This window comes from Lipotes vexillifer, unplaced genomic scaffold (genome assembly GCF_000442215.2).
Source record: "Lipotes vexillifer unplaced genomic scaffold, Lipotes_vexillifer_v1.1 scaffold763, whole genome shotgun sequence".
Classification (NCBI taxonomy): domain Eukaryota; kingdom Metazoa; phylum Chordata; class Mammalia; order Artiodactyla; family Lipotidae; genus Lipotes; species Lipotes vexillifer.
The window spans coordinates 3,513,030-3,529,306 of NW_006770909.1; the positions used below are offsets into that span (position 1 = coordinate 3,513,030).

Here is a 16,277-nt window from a genome sequence, read left to right on the forward strand (position 1 = left end):
AAAAATTTTTTTTTTTTTTTTTTTAATGAAAGCCTGGTCAACTTAGCTAAGTTCATAGAACACAAAGCCAATTACCTAATTTACCTAATTATCTAATTTGGAGATTTTAATCACCACAAATGCTCTGGATAACTACTGCCGAATGAAGTAGATTTCACTTTGGCTGTGCTACCTTGGCCTCAAAACTTTTAGCTGCGGTTATAATAGAGTACCAGGTATTATGTAGTCAGTTTTTCCCTTCTTAGAAATCGGGTGGATATTGGTAAATGTGATTTACATCCAACTTGGATCCAGGGCTTTATTTTTCTAATCATGATGTTTCATTTTTTTAAATGATATCCTTAAAATATATTCATTTGAGATATCTCATTTAAAAATAAAAAGTAAGTCTAGAGAACATGACATGACAAATGTGAAACAATTCTGGGGATCCTAAAATAAAATAAATTCTGTAGGGCTGAGGATTCACTTGAATTTCAGGGCTTACTTTAAAATAAACCCTCTTCTTCTCAGATGCCTGAATTTTTTATATTCTACACACTATTTTGGAAGAAAGTTATAACAAATGTAAACATTTTAGTTAAGCCTTGATAGGGGCCTTTTATCACCTTTCTGTTCTTTTTAGGGGAATTTAGTGACGGCTCCAATGAAGCTGGTGGTATCTACCAAGTCCTGGAAATACCCTATGAGGGGGATGAGATAAGTATGATGCTGGTCTTGTCCAGACAGGAAGTTCCACTGGCCACTCTGGAGCCATTGGTCAAAGCACAGCTGATTGAAGAATGGGCAAACTCTGTGAAGAAGCAAAAAGTGGAAGTATACCTCCCCAGGTGAGAGGTTCCCGTGTGACTCCCTCTGATAACATGGAGGGAGGGTATCAATGAAGGTTCTGACGCAGAGAAACTCTTGCCACTGCTGTTGAATTTTGTCTTGTGTCGCTCTCTTCTTCCTCCGCTTCTTTCTCTTCCTCCAGCTCCTCCATCTTTTAAAAAGTATTCTTTCAGGGCTTCCCTGGTGGCGCAGTGGTTGGGAGTCTGCCTGCCGATGCAGGGGACGCGGGTTCGTGCCCCGGTCTGGGAAGATCCCACATGCCGCGGAGCGGCTGGGCCCGTGAGCCATGGCCGCTGAGCCTGCGCGTCCGGAGCCTGTGCGCCGCAACGGGAGAGGCCACAACAGTGAGAGGCCCATGTACCGCCAAAAAAAAAAAAAAAGTATTCTTTCATACTCATTCAGTCCTGCCCAGAGACACAGGCTGACTCATTGATCATTCTATACTACTTACCAAGACCTAGTTTCAGATATGAATCAATATTCTTAGCTTCATTTTAGAAGATTTTTCAATAGATTGTCTCTGAATATCATTTGCATCTACAGTCTTCTGTATTTCATTCATATTTAAATTGATAATAGCTGGAGAAAAAATAATCTTCTACTTTGTTGGAAGAAGGGCAAGCAAGTCATGGGCTCTAGGTGCCAAGATGCAACCATAAATAAGCAGGAAGAAGCTTAAAATTCTCTGTGCAGGGCCTTGATGTTCTGACTACCATCCACTTCCTCGACCCTATCTCGGGCCACTCACCACGTTCAGTTTTTGTAGTAGGTACTATCCCTGTGCTTGTGTGCAGTTATGCCACAGACACCATAGGCTCTTTTATGCCTCAGGGTCTTTATGTATGGTGTTTTGTTTTGTTTTGTTTTTGCGGTATGCGGGCCTCGCACTGTTGTGGCCTCTCCCGTTGCGGAGCACAGGCTCCGGACGCGCAGGCTCAGCAGCCATGGCTCATGGGCCCAGCCGCTCCGTGGCTTGTGGGATCTTCCCGGACCGGGCCACGAACCCGCGTCCCCTGCATCGGCAGGTGGACTCTCAACGACTGCGCCACCAGGGAAGCCCTTTATGTATGTTTTTGCATTGGCCTAAAATGCCCTCCTCACATACCTTTGCCAGATATTATTTACTTAGCCTTCAGGGTACAGGTCTGGCACCAGTTCTTCTAGGAAGCCTTCCATGAACCACGTGATGGAGCAGGTGACCCTCATTTTGCCTCACTTATGCACCTCCCTGTTATGACAGTACATTTACATTACCACCCCACAACAAAATTACCTTTTTTGTAGGCCTTGCTTTCCTTCTGTAAATTCTTCTAGGGTAAAGTCAGTTCTCTCTCCTGTCTACAGTGTGTTTGCAAAATCAAACCCAACCAAAGATATTATTCTGCCCTTGAATACTTTAAAACGTAATAGGGGAGCTAGACCAGCAAACCAAACAACAAATTTATAAACATAATGTATAAATTCTAGGCTAGAAAACAAAACACGCAAACAGCCGATAAACATGTGCGTGTGTGTGTATGTGGAAGTAGAGTTCCAATATTCATTCCATGTAAGAAAATTACACAAATATGAATATTGAAGTTTGAGAAATAAGATATTAGTATTAAAATTGAATTACTGGGCTTCCCTGGTGGCGCAGTGGTTGAGAGTCCGCCTGCCGATGCAGAGGACACGGATTCGTGCCCCGGTCTGGGAAGAGCCCGCATGCCGCGGAGTGGCTGGGCCCGTGAGCCATGGCCAGTGAGCCTGCGTGTCCAGAGCCTGTGCCCCGCCACGGGAGAGGCCACAACAGTGAGAGGCCCGCGTACCGCAAAAAAAAAAAAAAAAAAAAAATTGAATTACTAAAACCTCATTGACTCATTCATATTTATTCTAATTTCAGGAATTGTCATTTAAAATTACATCTTATATGAATGCTTATTTTTCCAAAACTTAGCTGATGCCTGCTACATTATGTTAACGAAGGAGAGCTATTTGGAACTGTAGACATTTTTGGCTAGAAATATGCATATATTGATGCATTATGTTAATGTAGTTCATAATATATAGCCATATATAATATATAGCCATATACTTCTCAGCCTACATATAAAAATTAAGGTAATCATAATCCAAATGGTTTTTTCTTTTTGGCTAAGATATTTAGCTTGCATACCTTACCATGACAATACATTTATGTAGAAAGATTTCACTGTTAAGTCTATTCTCAAGGAGGGGTAGCCAATGAATATCTAACATACAAAACCAGGATTTTTTTTTAATATATGATAAGTGACATCTACATATTTAATATATGAACAATATATCTTAACTCTAAAAGAACAATTTACTTTTAAATATTAATAATTAGATGTAAATGACTAAATCAGATTTAAACCTTCATCCAGTGACCTTTTATCATGAATTCTGTATTTTTCCCTTGCATTTTTATAAGGAATTCTTTTTGATAATATGAGAAATTCAGTAGAGAGTTAATGCTTCTTTTATTAAATTCTATGAATTGACTGCAGCATCTCCAAATGCCTTAATTCTGTAGGGATGCAAAGTTATTTAAGAGTATTTTAAAAGAATTCTAAAGGAATGTTTATTAAGTATCACATATTGTAATTCAACCACATTCACCAGAAAATGTGGCCTGCGGGCCCTGTCCACTGAGAAACTGAATGCGGCAGCAGAAGAAAATTACATTTTCATTCTCTAAGAGACACTCTTCAATTATGAAAGAGTTTAGCTTGCTTGCTCATATTAATGCCTGTTACTAAACTAGGCATGGTTAATTACCATGTATTCATTTCTCCAGGAGTTCCATGAATTCTCCTTCTGCATGGCTAATGCATAGAGTGGGAGGCTAAGTAGCTAGATAAGATAAATTTGGTATCCCTTTTTAAGAGATTGACTGTTTCCAAATACCAACGTGTTGGTAATAATCAATGGGAACTAACCACCCCTCCATTTTACAGCATTAGGACCCACCAAATGTTCAGTGAAGGAAGTGATTTATGTGACTCAATTTTAGCAAAGGTAAAAGTTTTCTAATAGTTGTGCTCCAGCTTCACTCAAGTGTCTGTCTTAAAGGGTTTGTATAGTTTTTTCACATGGAGACATTACTCTAAAAATGCAACTTTGCATTTCTGAATTTGACCACATTCTTGTCCTGCTTCACAGGTACTTTTACTTTCTATTATGCCAGATTTTATACAAGTTGCTTTAAAATACTTTCCCTTAAGAGGCATAGGGTACTTGGGGAGAGGGGGAGGGGGGAAAGGCAATTACTTTTGTATTAATATTTTTTCCCCTGAACAGTAAATCCTACAGGAATCAGATGCTGAATTGAAATTGTATTTTTATCGAAAATACAAGAATCTATTCAGAAGAGGGTAAGATTGCTATCTCTATGTGATATCACCAAATCCAGTGAAATACCACAAGATTTACGCACAGTCATACACCTCTAAGATTTAAATGAGATTGCCAAATATTCTTCCAATATATAATATACGTAAAATATCTAAAAAGCACTTTAGAATGATGCCTGCCATAAAGTAACCATCATATAATTATTATCTAATATTACTATTATTGTTTATTTTTAAGTCTTAGTATTTATCTTTTGTTAATCAATCTTTTTATATACTTTTCTCTAAGTAGGATTTTTTTAAACTTGGTTCTAATGAAATTACCCTCTTCATTGTATATTCTTACTTTTCAGTCTTACTGATGCAGCTTAGGTATAAAAAGATCTATTGATAAAATAAAAATGAAATCTCTAATACTTGGAATGCAGATGTACCTGGCTGTAGTATCTTTCCACTCTTACCTTTGTAGTCTCAGGTTTTTCATTTGTGATCAGAGTACTAGAAATCAAGGGATAAGTGTTCCCTATTTTGTAACCAGAAACCATCCTGCTATTTTGAAGTGATTGTCTACTAATAAAGCGCTTCAGTTTCACGTCTGTTAAAGAAAACCAGTGCATAAGCCATCTGATTTTGTTTATTTATTTATTATTATTATTTTTTTTTTTTTGCGGTACACGGGCCTCTCACTGTTGTGGCCTCTCCCGTTGCGGAGCACAGGCTCCGGACGCGCAGGATCAGCGGCCATGGCTCACGGGCCCAGCCGCTCCACGGCATGTGGGATCTTCCCGGACCGGGGCACGAACCTGTGTCCCCTGCATCGGCAGGCGGACTCTCAACCACTGCGCCACCAGGGAAGCCCTGATTTTATTTTTTATCATGAGTGCTTTTATTAGGTTTTTCTTCAAAGAATTTGATTAATTCTTACACATTTTTATACATCTCCTTATGTGTAATATATATTTGTTCTTTTCTAACACTTGCTCCACACCGTCCCTGCTTAGTCTCCGATGCTTCTGCCCTCTGCATACCTCTTTAATTTATTCAGATAGAAAATTGCAAATACAAGATTACATCAAATGCCTTTACAAAAACAGCCATGTCTTTTGGTTTTAAGAGAGTAGCATGGTGGGGCTTCCCCTGTGTCGCAGTGGTTGAGAGTCCGCCTGCCGATGCAGGAGACACGGGTTCGTGCCCCGGTCCGGGAAGATCCCACATGCCGCGGAGCGGCTGGGCCCGTGAGCCATGGCCGCTGAGCCTGCGTGTCTGGAGCTTGTGCAAAAAAAAAAAAAAAAAAAAAAAGAAAGTAGCATTGTGGCTTTTTATTTTTAAAATCAGTGGGTGAAATGTAAAATCTTCCTGTAGTTTGTTTGTTTTTAAATAAGCCATTGTTGGTATTATAGTGATTAAGGGTGGGAGGACTTCGCAGTCAGTAAGATCTCAGTTCATATCTTTATTCTGCCACCTACTAGCTGTGTGATTAGGGAAGTTGTTTAGCTTTACTGAACTTCAGTTTGTTCTTCTGCGGAATAGAGGTAACAATACCTGTCTCATAGGATTGTGTGAGATTATCACAGGGATGATTAAATTAGATACTAGACACAAAAGGATTTGTCTAGTGCCTGGGACATAGTAAACACTCAGTATATGGGAGATGGTAATGATTATTTATATTAATATTAGTCTATATAAAGAGGAAAGAGAGAGTATATGGATAATAGCTATTTTTTAATAGTTTCATAAGGAACAAAGACAAGGAATGGATAAGTGGAAATTGTTTACATCTTGTCTTCAACTTTAAACAAACACTCTCGTGGACACCTAGATTTTATTTCACTTCACCCTACGTATTTGGTCTTATGCCAGATACTACAAATATTAAAATGAAAAAAAACACTAGATCTGACAAATTTACAGTTAAAGTAGCAGAGATTAGTATACCTATTTAATCAAATTACTCCACCACTCCTAAAATGCAAATATTCAACACGTTAACATCGATAATAATGTGACTGTTACACATAACTGCAAAATGGTAAGTACTATTAACATATCTGCCCTTTACTGCATGCCTCCTACGAGCCAGCATCATCCTAAGATGTTTAGAAAACTTACTTAATCCCCTCAACAATACTGTGAAGTAGGCATTATTATTGCCATTTTCCATATGCCAAAACCAAGGTTCAGAAATTAGGGAACTTGCCCAAATTCAATCTAGCTAAAATATCATCATCACCGAAACAGCCTAAAAAGTGTGAAACAAACCAAGCTGCTTTTAAGAAGTAAAAAGAACCCTTACTGACATCTTCCTTCACTTTCCTATTTTAGGTAGATCAGGATGTATATACTACTACCTGGATCCCTATCCCAACTCCGCCACTCACTAGCTGTATGAACTTGGTCAAGTTATTCCATCTCTCTGCTGCTCAGTTTCTTCAAATATTAACTGAAGATAATAATACCTACCTCAAAGAGCTGTAGTGATATTTAAATTAATCTGTTTTTGTTAAATTAATCTGTTTTATATTGTTGGAACAGTTCCTATTATATAGTAAGCTACATATGTGACCAATAAGCAAACAAATAAATAACAAAGCACACAGAGAAAACACTTTAAGAATTCATTCAAGTCACTGAATATATTCTCCAATGTATTTCCCTACTCATCCCCCTTTTCTACTTTCACAGTCAATATCCGCTTTTTGTGGAAAATAAAATAAACAATGTTAAGTGCAAGTTAAAGTGTAAGAGATAGATAAAACTTAGTACTTAGTCTAATATGTTTGTTATACTTTTACTCATCTGTTGGCTTTCCCCTGATTATTCCTCTTGGTGTCTGAGTCTTGTTTATAGCAATCATTCTCTTTTCATTCTTCTTAAAACCAGACATCAGAAATGATGCTAAAGTAACGTTTTGTGACTATTACAGACTTAGCTTTTTTAAGGACACAGCCCATTGCCTAAAAACTTATATTTATGATCTGTATTGATTAGGAGGCAACATCTTTTAAAAAAGGAAGTATTTAGTTCTAACCAGTTTTTCACTTTTTATAAAAAAGTAATAAAAGCCTTTGCTTTTAAAAACTGCACTTGTTAAGACAGCCATGCTCGGTCCATATCTTTCACTGGAAAGAGGGGTGATACAATTCATTGGTTTGATACAATCTCATGGGGAGAGATTCCATATTAAGACCAATCTGGCTTCCTACTTAATAATTTAATACGATTCTGCTATGTTATTCTTTTCGATGCTCCCTTTTTTTACAGTAACAATCAAATACTACTTATAGTCAAAATCCAGTTTCAGTATAATTTACCCTCTATAAAACAGACTTTTAAAAATCAACATATCTAACATTTTATTCCTGTCCCAGGTAGCTGGACGCTGTAACTGAATACTTTGTAAAGGCTGTAACTAAATACTTTTAAAATGCTGTAACTAAATACTTTTTCCCCTCTGTGTTCTCCAGGTTCACAGTGGAACAGGAAATTGATTTAAAACATGTTTTGAAGGCTCTTGGAATAACTGAAGTTTTCATCAAAAATGCAAATTTGACAGCCTTGTCTGGTAGGAAATAAACACCAATTTAAAAAAAATGTTATTCCATAAAGTTTTTTTAAAATGATGGTGGTGAATCCTCTATTTATTAAGGAGTTCTGAGGTAAAATATAGTTATCAGTTGCCAGATAAATATAAGAAATATATTTAACTTCTACAAGCAAAACTATAAATACAGTCACAACATTGTTTGTATTATTCTGCTCCATGTCTATCTTTGATAGCAGATTATATTCTCCAGAAGACCTGTCTTATGCATCTTTGAATTCCCCATCACATCTGACAGAATGCCTTGTAGAGCAGATAATCAATAAATGTGTTGATTGAATATCTCAATATGTCCGGTTATAATAAATCATATGGGAAAGAAAGAAGGAAGGGAGGATAAATGAGTGCCTGCTGTGAGAGCTAGATGCTTTTAAAAAGAACACCTGTGAGATGACGTAAATATTATCTTAAGTCTTCAATAAAAAACAGTGGTTTTGAAGAAGTAGCTTCAAAATATACTTTTGACATATTGGGTGTTGAGTAATTTATTTAAAATATCCCAAGGGAAAACAGCCAGTTAAATTATTTGATTCAGATGCCCTAATTTGGTCAGAATAAAAAATCTTAACATATTAGTAATGTTAAAGTACTTAGAAATGTAAAATCCTTTTGGAAATATTTTTAAAGCAGCTAATCCCAAGACACGTATTGAAATAAGGTACCTGTGAGTGTAAGAGTTAGTTAGCTTAGATAATGATAATTTTCATCATTTCTATAGAACGTGGGAAATAAAACAATACGTTTTCTGATGAGATAAAGACAGATTTATATCAAGATAAAACAAGAGTTCAGAGCCCTAGGAGCTTGGATGGGAGCCATGAAGGTCGAATAAGTGGAGATTCAAAGGGTAATGGGTACATTGTATTGAGGCAGAAATATATATATATATATATATATATATATATATATATATATTTGTGGTTCAAGCACAGGATAATTTAAAGTTCTTATGCTCCTTTCCTTAGGAATTCAAAGAATGCTACACTGGCCAAATTCCAACTAAATAATTATATTTTGCTTTCTTACCATGGCTCTATTTTCAGTTTGATTAGAGATTCCTCAGTGTGTCACCCAAACATTTAGGCAGTTATTTCGCACACATAGAATATTTACTGCTTTTCAGTCCTGAAGGAGTATCACTGCAGCGGCAAATCAATTATTGTGGTCAGTGTAGGTCAAATTTTTTGACATATCTGGCAGGTTTATAAGGTAATATTTAATTGCCTTTACTATGTACAGAGACAATAGAGCATAAATGTACGTATGAGTGCAGATTTGAAATCACACTAGGCTCTTTCAGAGTTCATAGAGTCTATAGCGGAAAGTCTTTGCTCTTTGATCAAACCTCCGTCAGAACTGAATCCTTCTCAGCATCTTGCTCACATGTAATACTTCTTTGCCTCCCCAAACTACATGAAAACCTTGATGATTAAAGTGTTTATGACACTCAGTAACCCCACAAGTACCCAGGAAAATTATTAGCATGTATTTGGTTATTTTTACTTTAGTGAGAATTTTCATGGTGTTTAGGATATACAGATTAATTCTATTCAATGCCATGTCTATTCCTTTCATTTAACAACTCTTTGTGAGGCAGATAGTGTGAGCAAAGTACTGGGTCATAAAAATGAAGAAATAATTAAGATATCCTACCTGTTCTGAAGAAGCACATAGACTCGTGGGGAGAAAGACATAAACAGCTGGATTTAATAAAAGGAAGAGTGATAGAAATGTTTTATTGTAGTAGTGGTTCTTAACCAGGACAACATTGCCCTTCAGGGAACATTTGACAATAGCTGGAGACCTTTGTGGCTGTCACAATTAGGGAGAGCTACTGCCATCTACTGGGTGGAGGCCAGGGATGCTGCTACATCCCTGTGATCTACACTGCACAAGACAGCTTCCATGACAAAGAATTATCCAGCCCCAAATTTCTATAGCAATGAGTTGAGAAACTCTGTACTAGAGAAAGCATTACGGAAGCAGAAAGGAAAAAAAGATCAAAGGGGAGAATGGGAGGGAGCATATTGGGTCAAAAGATGGAGGAAGAGACTATATGTATTTTTCTTCTTTCTATTTTCATATTGAGGTAAAATTGGTAGCTAACATTACATAAGTTTCAGGTGTACAACACAATTTGCTATTTGTATGCACTACAAAGTGATCACCACTGTTAAGTCTAGTTACCATCAGTCACTGTACAATTGACCTACTTCCCAATTTTGCCTACCCCCTTCCTCTGGTAACCACCAATCTATTCTCTGTATCTCCATTTTAATGGGTCTTTTTCTGGGGTTTTGTCTTGTTCTTTCATTTGGAATACACTCCTCTGCTCCCTCATTCTGCTTGACTCTGTGTTTGTTTCTATGAATTTAGCAAAACAGGTGCCTCTCCCAGTCTTGATGAAATGACCACGTGTAGGAGATGAACCTTATTGTTCAACCTTTCCCCAGCTCTTGGTTGACTCCTGAACCCTTGCGATTGTCTAAGTAGCCTGGTTAATACTTGATAAATCCCAGGTGTGGACACTGTGTGAAGACCCAGCAGTGTTCCAATAAGAGGGATCTCAGTCAGCACCTGGTTTTAGGCTGATTAGAAGCCAGCTCTTCAGCAAGCAGTTTTTAAAGTATGCAAATCCATGCAGCCCTGTGGGTCCACAATTATAAACCCTGCTGACTTCCAGACCAGATCTGAACATGTTCCTGCATGACAGTTTGCAAAAATCAGGGTTTCAGATGAATGAATAAACTCTGGGGAGGTACCAGTAAGTTGTGGCGAGGCCAAGGGAGGGCTGAAGGATGGTATCTCCCTGTCTACGTTCCCTGCGAGCTCCTCTGTAGCCCCTAGATGTGTAACAAACCTGTAGCCTGTCCCTCAGGTTGAAGCTACAAGACAAGGAAATGGACCTTTTTCACAGGCAGACTGGGGATGGTTTTAGTCTGCTATCTAAAACCAGCAGGGGGGTGGGGTGATAGCCTGCACAGCGGGGTGATAGCCTGCACAGAAGTGTTTCTCTGATTGTGACTTTGGGGCCCAGAAATGCAAGCCCCTCTGGCCACCAGGGCCAGGCAATCAAGGGGCGCCCCCTGTGTGGACTGTGCTCACCCCCAGCAGGGAAGAGCATTGGGGGAAGGGCACACCCTTGCCTCTAGCGAGGTAGAGCAAGAGCGCTGGGAATGGGGCACACCCAAGGCTATAGCAAGGCTATGCTTGTGTGTGCCCACCTGCGCTAGCAAGGTATAGGGAGAGTGCAAAAACGGCGCTCACCCATGCCTCTGTCCCCAAAGAAAGTCCCAACTTGTCCCTGCCCCTCCAGCAGATGCTTTAAGATTAGCAAATGAACCTCCTTCACATATAGTCCAGGCACTTCTCTAACTGCTGCCTTTGTACTGGGTCCTGGGATGAGTGAGACAGTGTGCAAGTCCTTTCAAAGGAGTATCTCAGGTCTCTACACCGCCCTGGGTGCCCTGGACATAAGCCCCTTAGGTTTCAGAGCCAGATGTTTTGGGGACCTCGTGTCTCCAGTGCAGGTCCCTAGGGTTGGGGTGCCCAATGTGGGGCACAAATACCTTGCTCCTCAGGGTGTAGCTCTGGACCTATGAGATCCCTCCCTGTTGGAGGCCTCTGCACAGGGGCATGGAGTTTTTGGTGGGACTGACCCTCTGCATCTCCTACCATGAGGCCCTTTTATCCCTTGTTGTGCCTCCAGCTGGTCAGCTAATTATTAGTTCTTTTTCAACACTCGTTCCATATGTAGCTTTAGATTTGGTGTGTCTGTGGGAGGAGGTGAGCTCAGGATCTTTGTACACCACCATCTTAGGTCACCCCCCTCATAAGTATGTATTTAAGCTTCTAAATGCATAGAACATTTTTGAACAACATCTTAGAAAATGATAGAAGTGGTTGCCTCGAGAATACTGGACAGAGGCTCTTAGATGAGAGAAGGGGTTTCGTTTCATAGACCACTGTGTACTGTTCGGAAATTTACCTTGCGTATGTATTACTTCTTTAATTAAAAGCCTTGTGTAAAAACTGGGGAAATCTTTTAAAAATAACATTATTAGTAGAATTTGAAAACTCGAAAGTACCCAGAAACCAATTCAGTACTATTGGGACACTGCTACATTCTAAAATCATGTAATGAGATTTTTATCTTTCGTTAAAAATAGTTAATGTGATTTAGCAGTGGACCAAGAATACCCTACATGACATTCTCTTGCTTCTGGAAAAACTGAATGACTTGAGAGTCTTTTGCTAAGACCTCTTGAATCCATGCTTTCATTTTCTGTTCCATGGCATCTACTTTCATTTCAGACTCTCATTACTGCTGCCCTAGACTATTTCAATAGCCTCCTAAACGGTTTCCAATCTCTCTACCATCTAATCTGTCTTATCTACCACTGCCAAGATTAATCAATCACCTTAAAACTCACTCTCTGATCATTCCAGCTCCTGTTCAGAGCCTCCCTTCGGTCTGCTGTGCACCGTCCACTGCTCAGCAGGGCGTTCAGACCTCAGCTCCGTCCAGCCTCATCTCTGGCTGATTCCTTACACACAGCGTGTGCTCCAGCCAAACTGAACATTCGCTCTGCACCTCACATCCCCCCAGCCCTCATCTTTATGAAATTTCTCCCACCTGAAATACCTTTTGAACTGAGCCTCAGGTCAAATATCTCCAACTTTATTAAGCCACCATGATTACACCAACGAGAAGTAATCACTCCTTTTTAAATACTACAATATTCTATTATTTTTCTTATGCCACATACCACGTTTAATTTCATATTATCATTATTTATGCATCGGATATCTCCCACCAGAATTTAAACTTCCACATAATTGATCCTTGTGTGTGTTTAAGAAGCACCCAGCACCGTGCTTTCTGCTTCGTACTCCCTGAATGAAGGAACAAATAAGATGAGATGCTCTGTATTTATTGTGTTTATTTTTTCACCTCACTTTGATGTCCATTGCTTTTGACGCTAAATTCCATGAACATAAAACATAGTAAAGACTCATGCAATAAACATGGAATCTAGAGAGTGCTGAGAATCATTTTCTTCTCAGGCTCTATTTAAAATGCTCATCTAGTTGCAGCGAAGATCCTGTTATAGAGTAGGGCTATTTTTGTAAGGGAAATGAAGGACCATCAGCATTTGGATTAATAGATAATCCTCTTGGAAGGTGTAAGGGGAAAGAGAAAGAGAGTACTAAATCCTTCAGCACGAAGTATGAGCTTTAATAAAGGAGCCAGTGAAATAAAGGAATTAAGAAGACACAGCGAAAGCCATATTCAGGTCAGACTCAAGCGCTCAGATTTATGCTGGACTGACTCTTACATCCTGCCCTTGTTTGTTCTCTTTCTCCTTCTACCTGTAAGTCAGAGAGCTGTCTTTCTCTTCCAGCACCGTAATTCCAGTTCTACCCCACTTTCTTGCTTGGACTGTTGCAACAGCTGACACAGTTGATCTTCTTGCCCCCCAGCTGATTGCTCATCCAATTCACGCTTTACAGCTGCCGCCACCCATATCTTCTAAAATCAAAGCCGTCATGTCCTGTTACTTCTGGCCAAAGCCCGGGCTCCCTAGCATCATGGTCCAAGCTCTTAAAATCAAGCACATCCCCCGCCACTCCCCTCCTCCTTCTAGCCCCAGCTTCAGTTGGACCTTCAGGCCCTCACCACTGCTTCTCTCACTTTGCAGATATAATTCTCTGTTTGGAATATGCCCTTGTCCCCTTCTCTGACTTTCACTCTTCCACTTATTCTTCAAGAACCAGTCCAAATGTCAGCATCCCTGAGAAGCTTCCCCTGACGTCTTGCCCTTCCTAGATGGTTTACTTTCCCTTATCTGGATTCTGATGGTGCAAAGTGCTCTCACAAGTTCAACTTTTCCCTTGGATTGTTTGTTCTCATACCTGTCACTGAGCTCGGAGCCCCTCAGAAGCCTGGACTGTGTCATAGACATCTTTCTGTCCTCAGAGCCCAGCACGGTGTGGGGAGCAGGATAGATGCTGGGTGGGTGCGTGCCCTGAGAAGATGGTGCTGGGCTCTGCCTTGCTCCAGGTTGGGGGCTTCTCTCAAGCCTCTGGCCCTCCTCAATCCCCATGCTCCAGCCACACAGGCTTTTTCTGGGTCCTTGAACACACCTGCCTTGTATCTGCCTCTGCACCAGCCTTTCCCCCCAGTCTGCCTGGGACTGGCTCCTTTGTATTCTTTAGGTCTCAGACAACCTTTCAGATTAACCTTCTCAGACAAGCCTTTCCTAATATCCAATGTCAAGTAGCTCCTCTTCCCTTCCCTAGTCACCAGCCAACCCATCACTTTATATTATTCCTTATACTTACCATACCCTGAAACTGTGGTCATTTATTGATTTGCTTTTTTTTTTTTTTTTTTTTTTTCTTTCGACAGAAGAAGGCTCAAGCTTGGAGGAACATGTGGGATCTTCCCGGACCGGGGCACGAACCCGCGCCCCCTGCATCGGCAGGTGGACTCTCAACCACTGCGCCACCAGGGAAGCCCTGATTTGCTTTTTTATTGTCCTTGTTATTTAATGTCTTCTCTCCCCCATTCGGAAGGAACTATTTAGTTCACCATAGTATACCCAGTGCATCAACAATGTCAGGCACATAGGAGGTGCTCAGTACATGAATAAATGAATGAGTGAATAAATGAATGAATATTTGCTGGTCTATAACAAAAGCTATGCAGAGAAACAAATAAGCAAACACTATTCCTACCTTGAAGGAGCTCAAATTCTAAAAACCTTTCTAAAGTTCATGGGTGGGGCTGAAGCTAGAAGTATTTTAGCAACTAAAGTACAGAGACAGAGACATTCTTGGTATCCTAGGGTTCTGTTATGGAACTCCGTTCATTCTGTCATTTTAAGCATGTCCTTGGTGATGCAGAAATCCATTAAAATTGGCTGATTAAGAACAGTTCCACAAAGGAAATAGTGGCACACTCTTGCACGATGGCCATCTGGCCAGCGTTATGTCAATCACAGGTACTTAGAGCCTTTGCTGCCCTGCACAATACCTCATATGAGCAGGGTACTTGATAAATATTTGCTCAGTGACTGAATGAATGCCTTAGTATTTGGCCTTGCTTTTTTCAGAAGCGCTTAAATTACTGCCCAGCTCTTTTCTGGGGAACCTAGAGTTTGCTGGCACTGTTTCCATCTTATCCATTGTGAAAAGCCTTGCTCCACGCTGCCTGGAGAAAAGTAGGACCGGTTATTTGGCAGCAATGTCTGCTGTGGCCGGAAGAAGGCTGCTTGGGACCAGTGTGTGGGTTTTTTTTTTTTTTTTTTTGGTAGTTCTGTTTGCCATTGATTGATTTATTTCCATTTTTAGAGAATAGTTAACTTTTCTCTAACAAATAAGACAAACTCATCAGTGAAAATCTCTTTAACTCCCCTCATATTATGATTCCTTGAATACCTGAGTGCATACTTGGTGGCTGGAAGTGTGCAAGGAACTGGGGATAGGGAGAGGAGATAAATAGGACAGGAGGGTCCAGGCCCTCAGGGAATAAGTGCATGGCAGGACAGATGGCCTTGATTGACATGTAATTACACAAGAATGAGCAATACTGGAGGCCAAACATAGAAGCTATGAACTTGCCTGTATTCCTGTATGATCTGATCTCCTTCTAAGATGTGGCAGCAGACACATTCTTGCTTAAACTACTTTCAGCTTATATTTTATTTTAATGTGACAGCTTGGAGTTTGTGCCTAGAGAAAAAAGTTTCATTTTCTTCTGTTCCCTCAGTGTTCATGATGTGATTTCTTACTTGTTACATTTTCTCCTACTTGTACATCCAAAGGGGTGGTGTTTTGCTGAAGGTTAAGTGTTGTGAAGTCTTGTTTACAACTGGAGACATTTGCTGTCCTTGGTGTAGCAGTCAGTCACCCCCAGGAGTTGGAACGTTGGATTCAATCTTTATTTTGCTGTCTTTGAAATATATATGATGACAGTGGTCTGTTAGATCCCATTCCCTTTGCTCTTCTACTCAATTAGATTTTTAAGTTTTCTAGTGTGTGTGTGGTCTTTGTATTCTTTCTCTCTCTGGGGCTGTTTTCCATCAATTTTCCAAGACCGTCAACTTTGGATTAGTGTCACATATTTTATTTATTACAAGAATAAACTTTATAGCCATAATTGTGAACAGAATTGTGGTCGTGGTGCCCACAGAGTGGCAACACCCAAAGTCTTACAATATGAAATAACTAACACCTTTCATTCAACAGTTACTAAATGTTGGGTTAACTACTGGAAAATTACACATTACCGGCAAACTCCCTCTACTTAGGTTAGTTCATTCATTAAGCTCCCTAAATGCCAGAAGCCAGGGGCACTAAGGGGAAGGACACAGTCCTTGCCTGAAGGAAGTGGACAGTCCAGGAAGAGAGAGATAGCAATGTGAATATGATATATTATGAAGGCTTAAATAGAATTAGATCCTGGGTTCAGTGGGAAAGAG

General features: G+C 39.9%; 1 protein-coding gene across 1 annotated transcript in view; it reads left to right on the forward strand.

Annotated features, from left to right (window-relative positions):
- The window catches only part of SERPINI1 (serpin family I member 1), a 28,541-nt gene that overhangs the window by 5,008 nt on the left and 7,256 nt on the right, over nt 1-16,277 (forward strand). Inside the window, exons 3-5 of the mRNA XM_007446439.1 lie at nt 246-262; nt 595-830; nt 7,655-7,752. Of these exons, the coding sequence (XP_007446501.1) occupies nt 246-262; nt 595-830; nt 7,655-7,752 (351 nt within the window). The remainder of the gene's footprint in view (nt 1-245; nt 263-594; nt 831-7,654; nt 7,753-16,277) is intronic.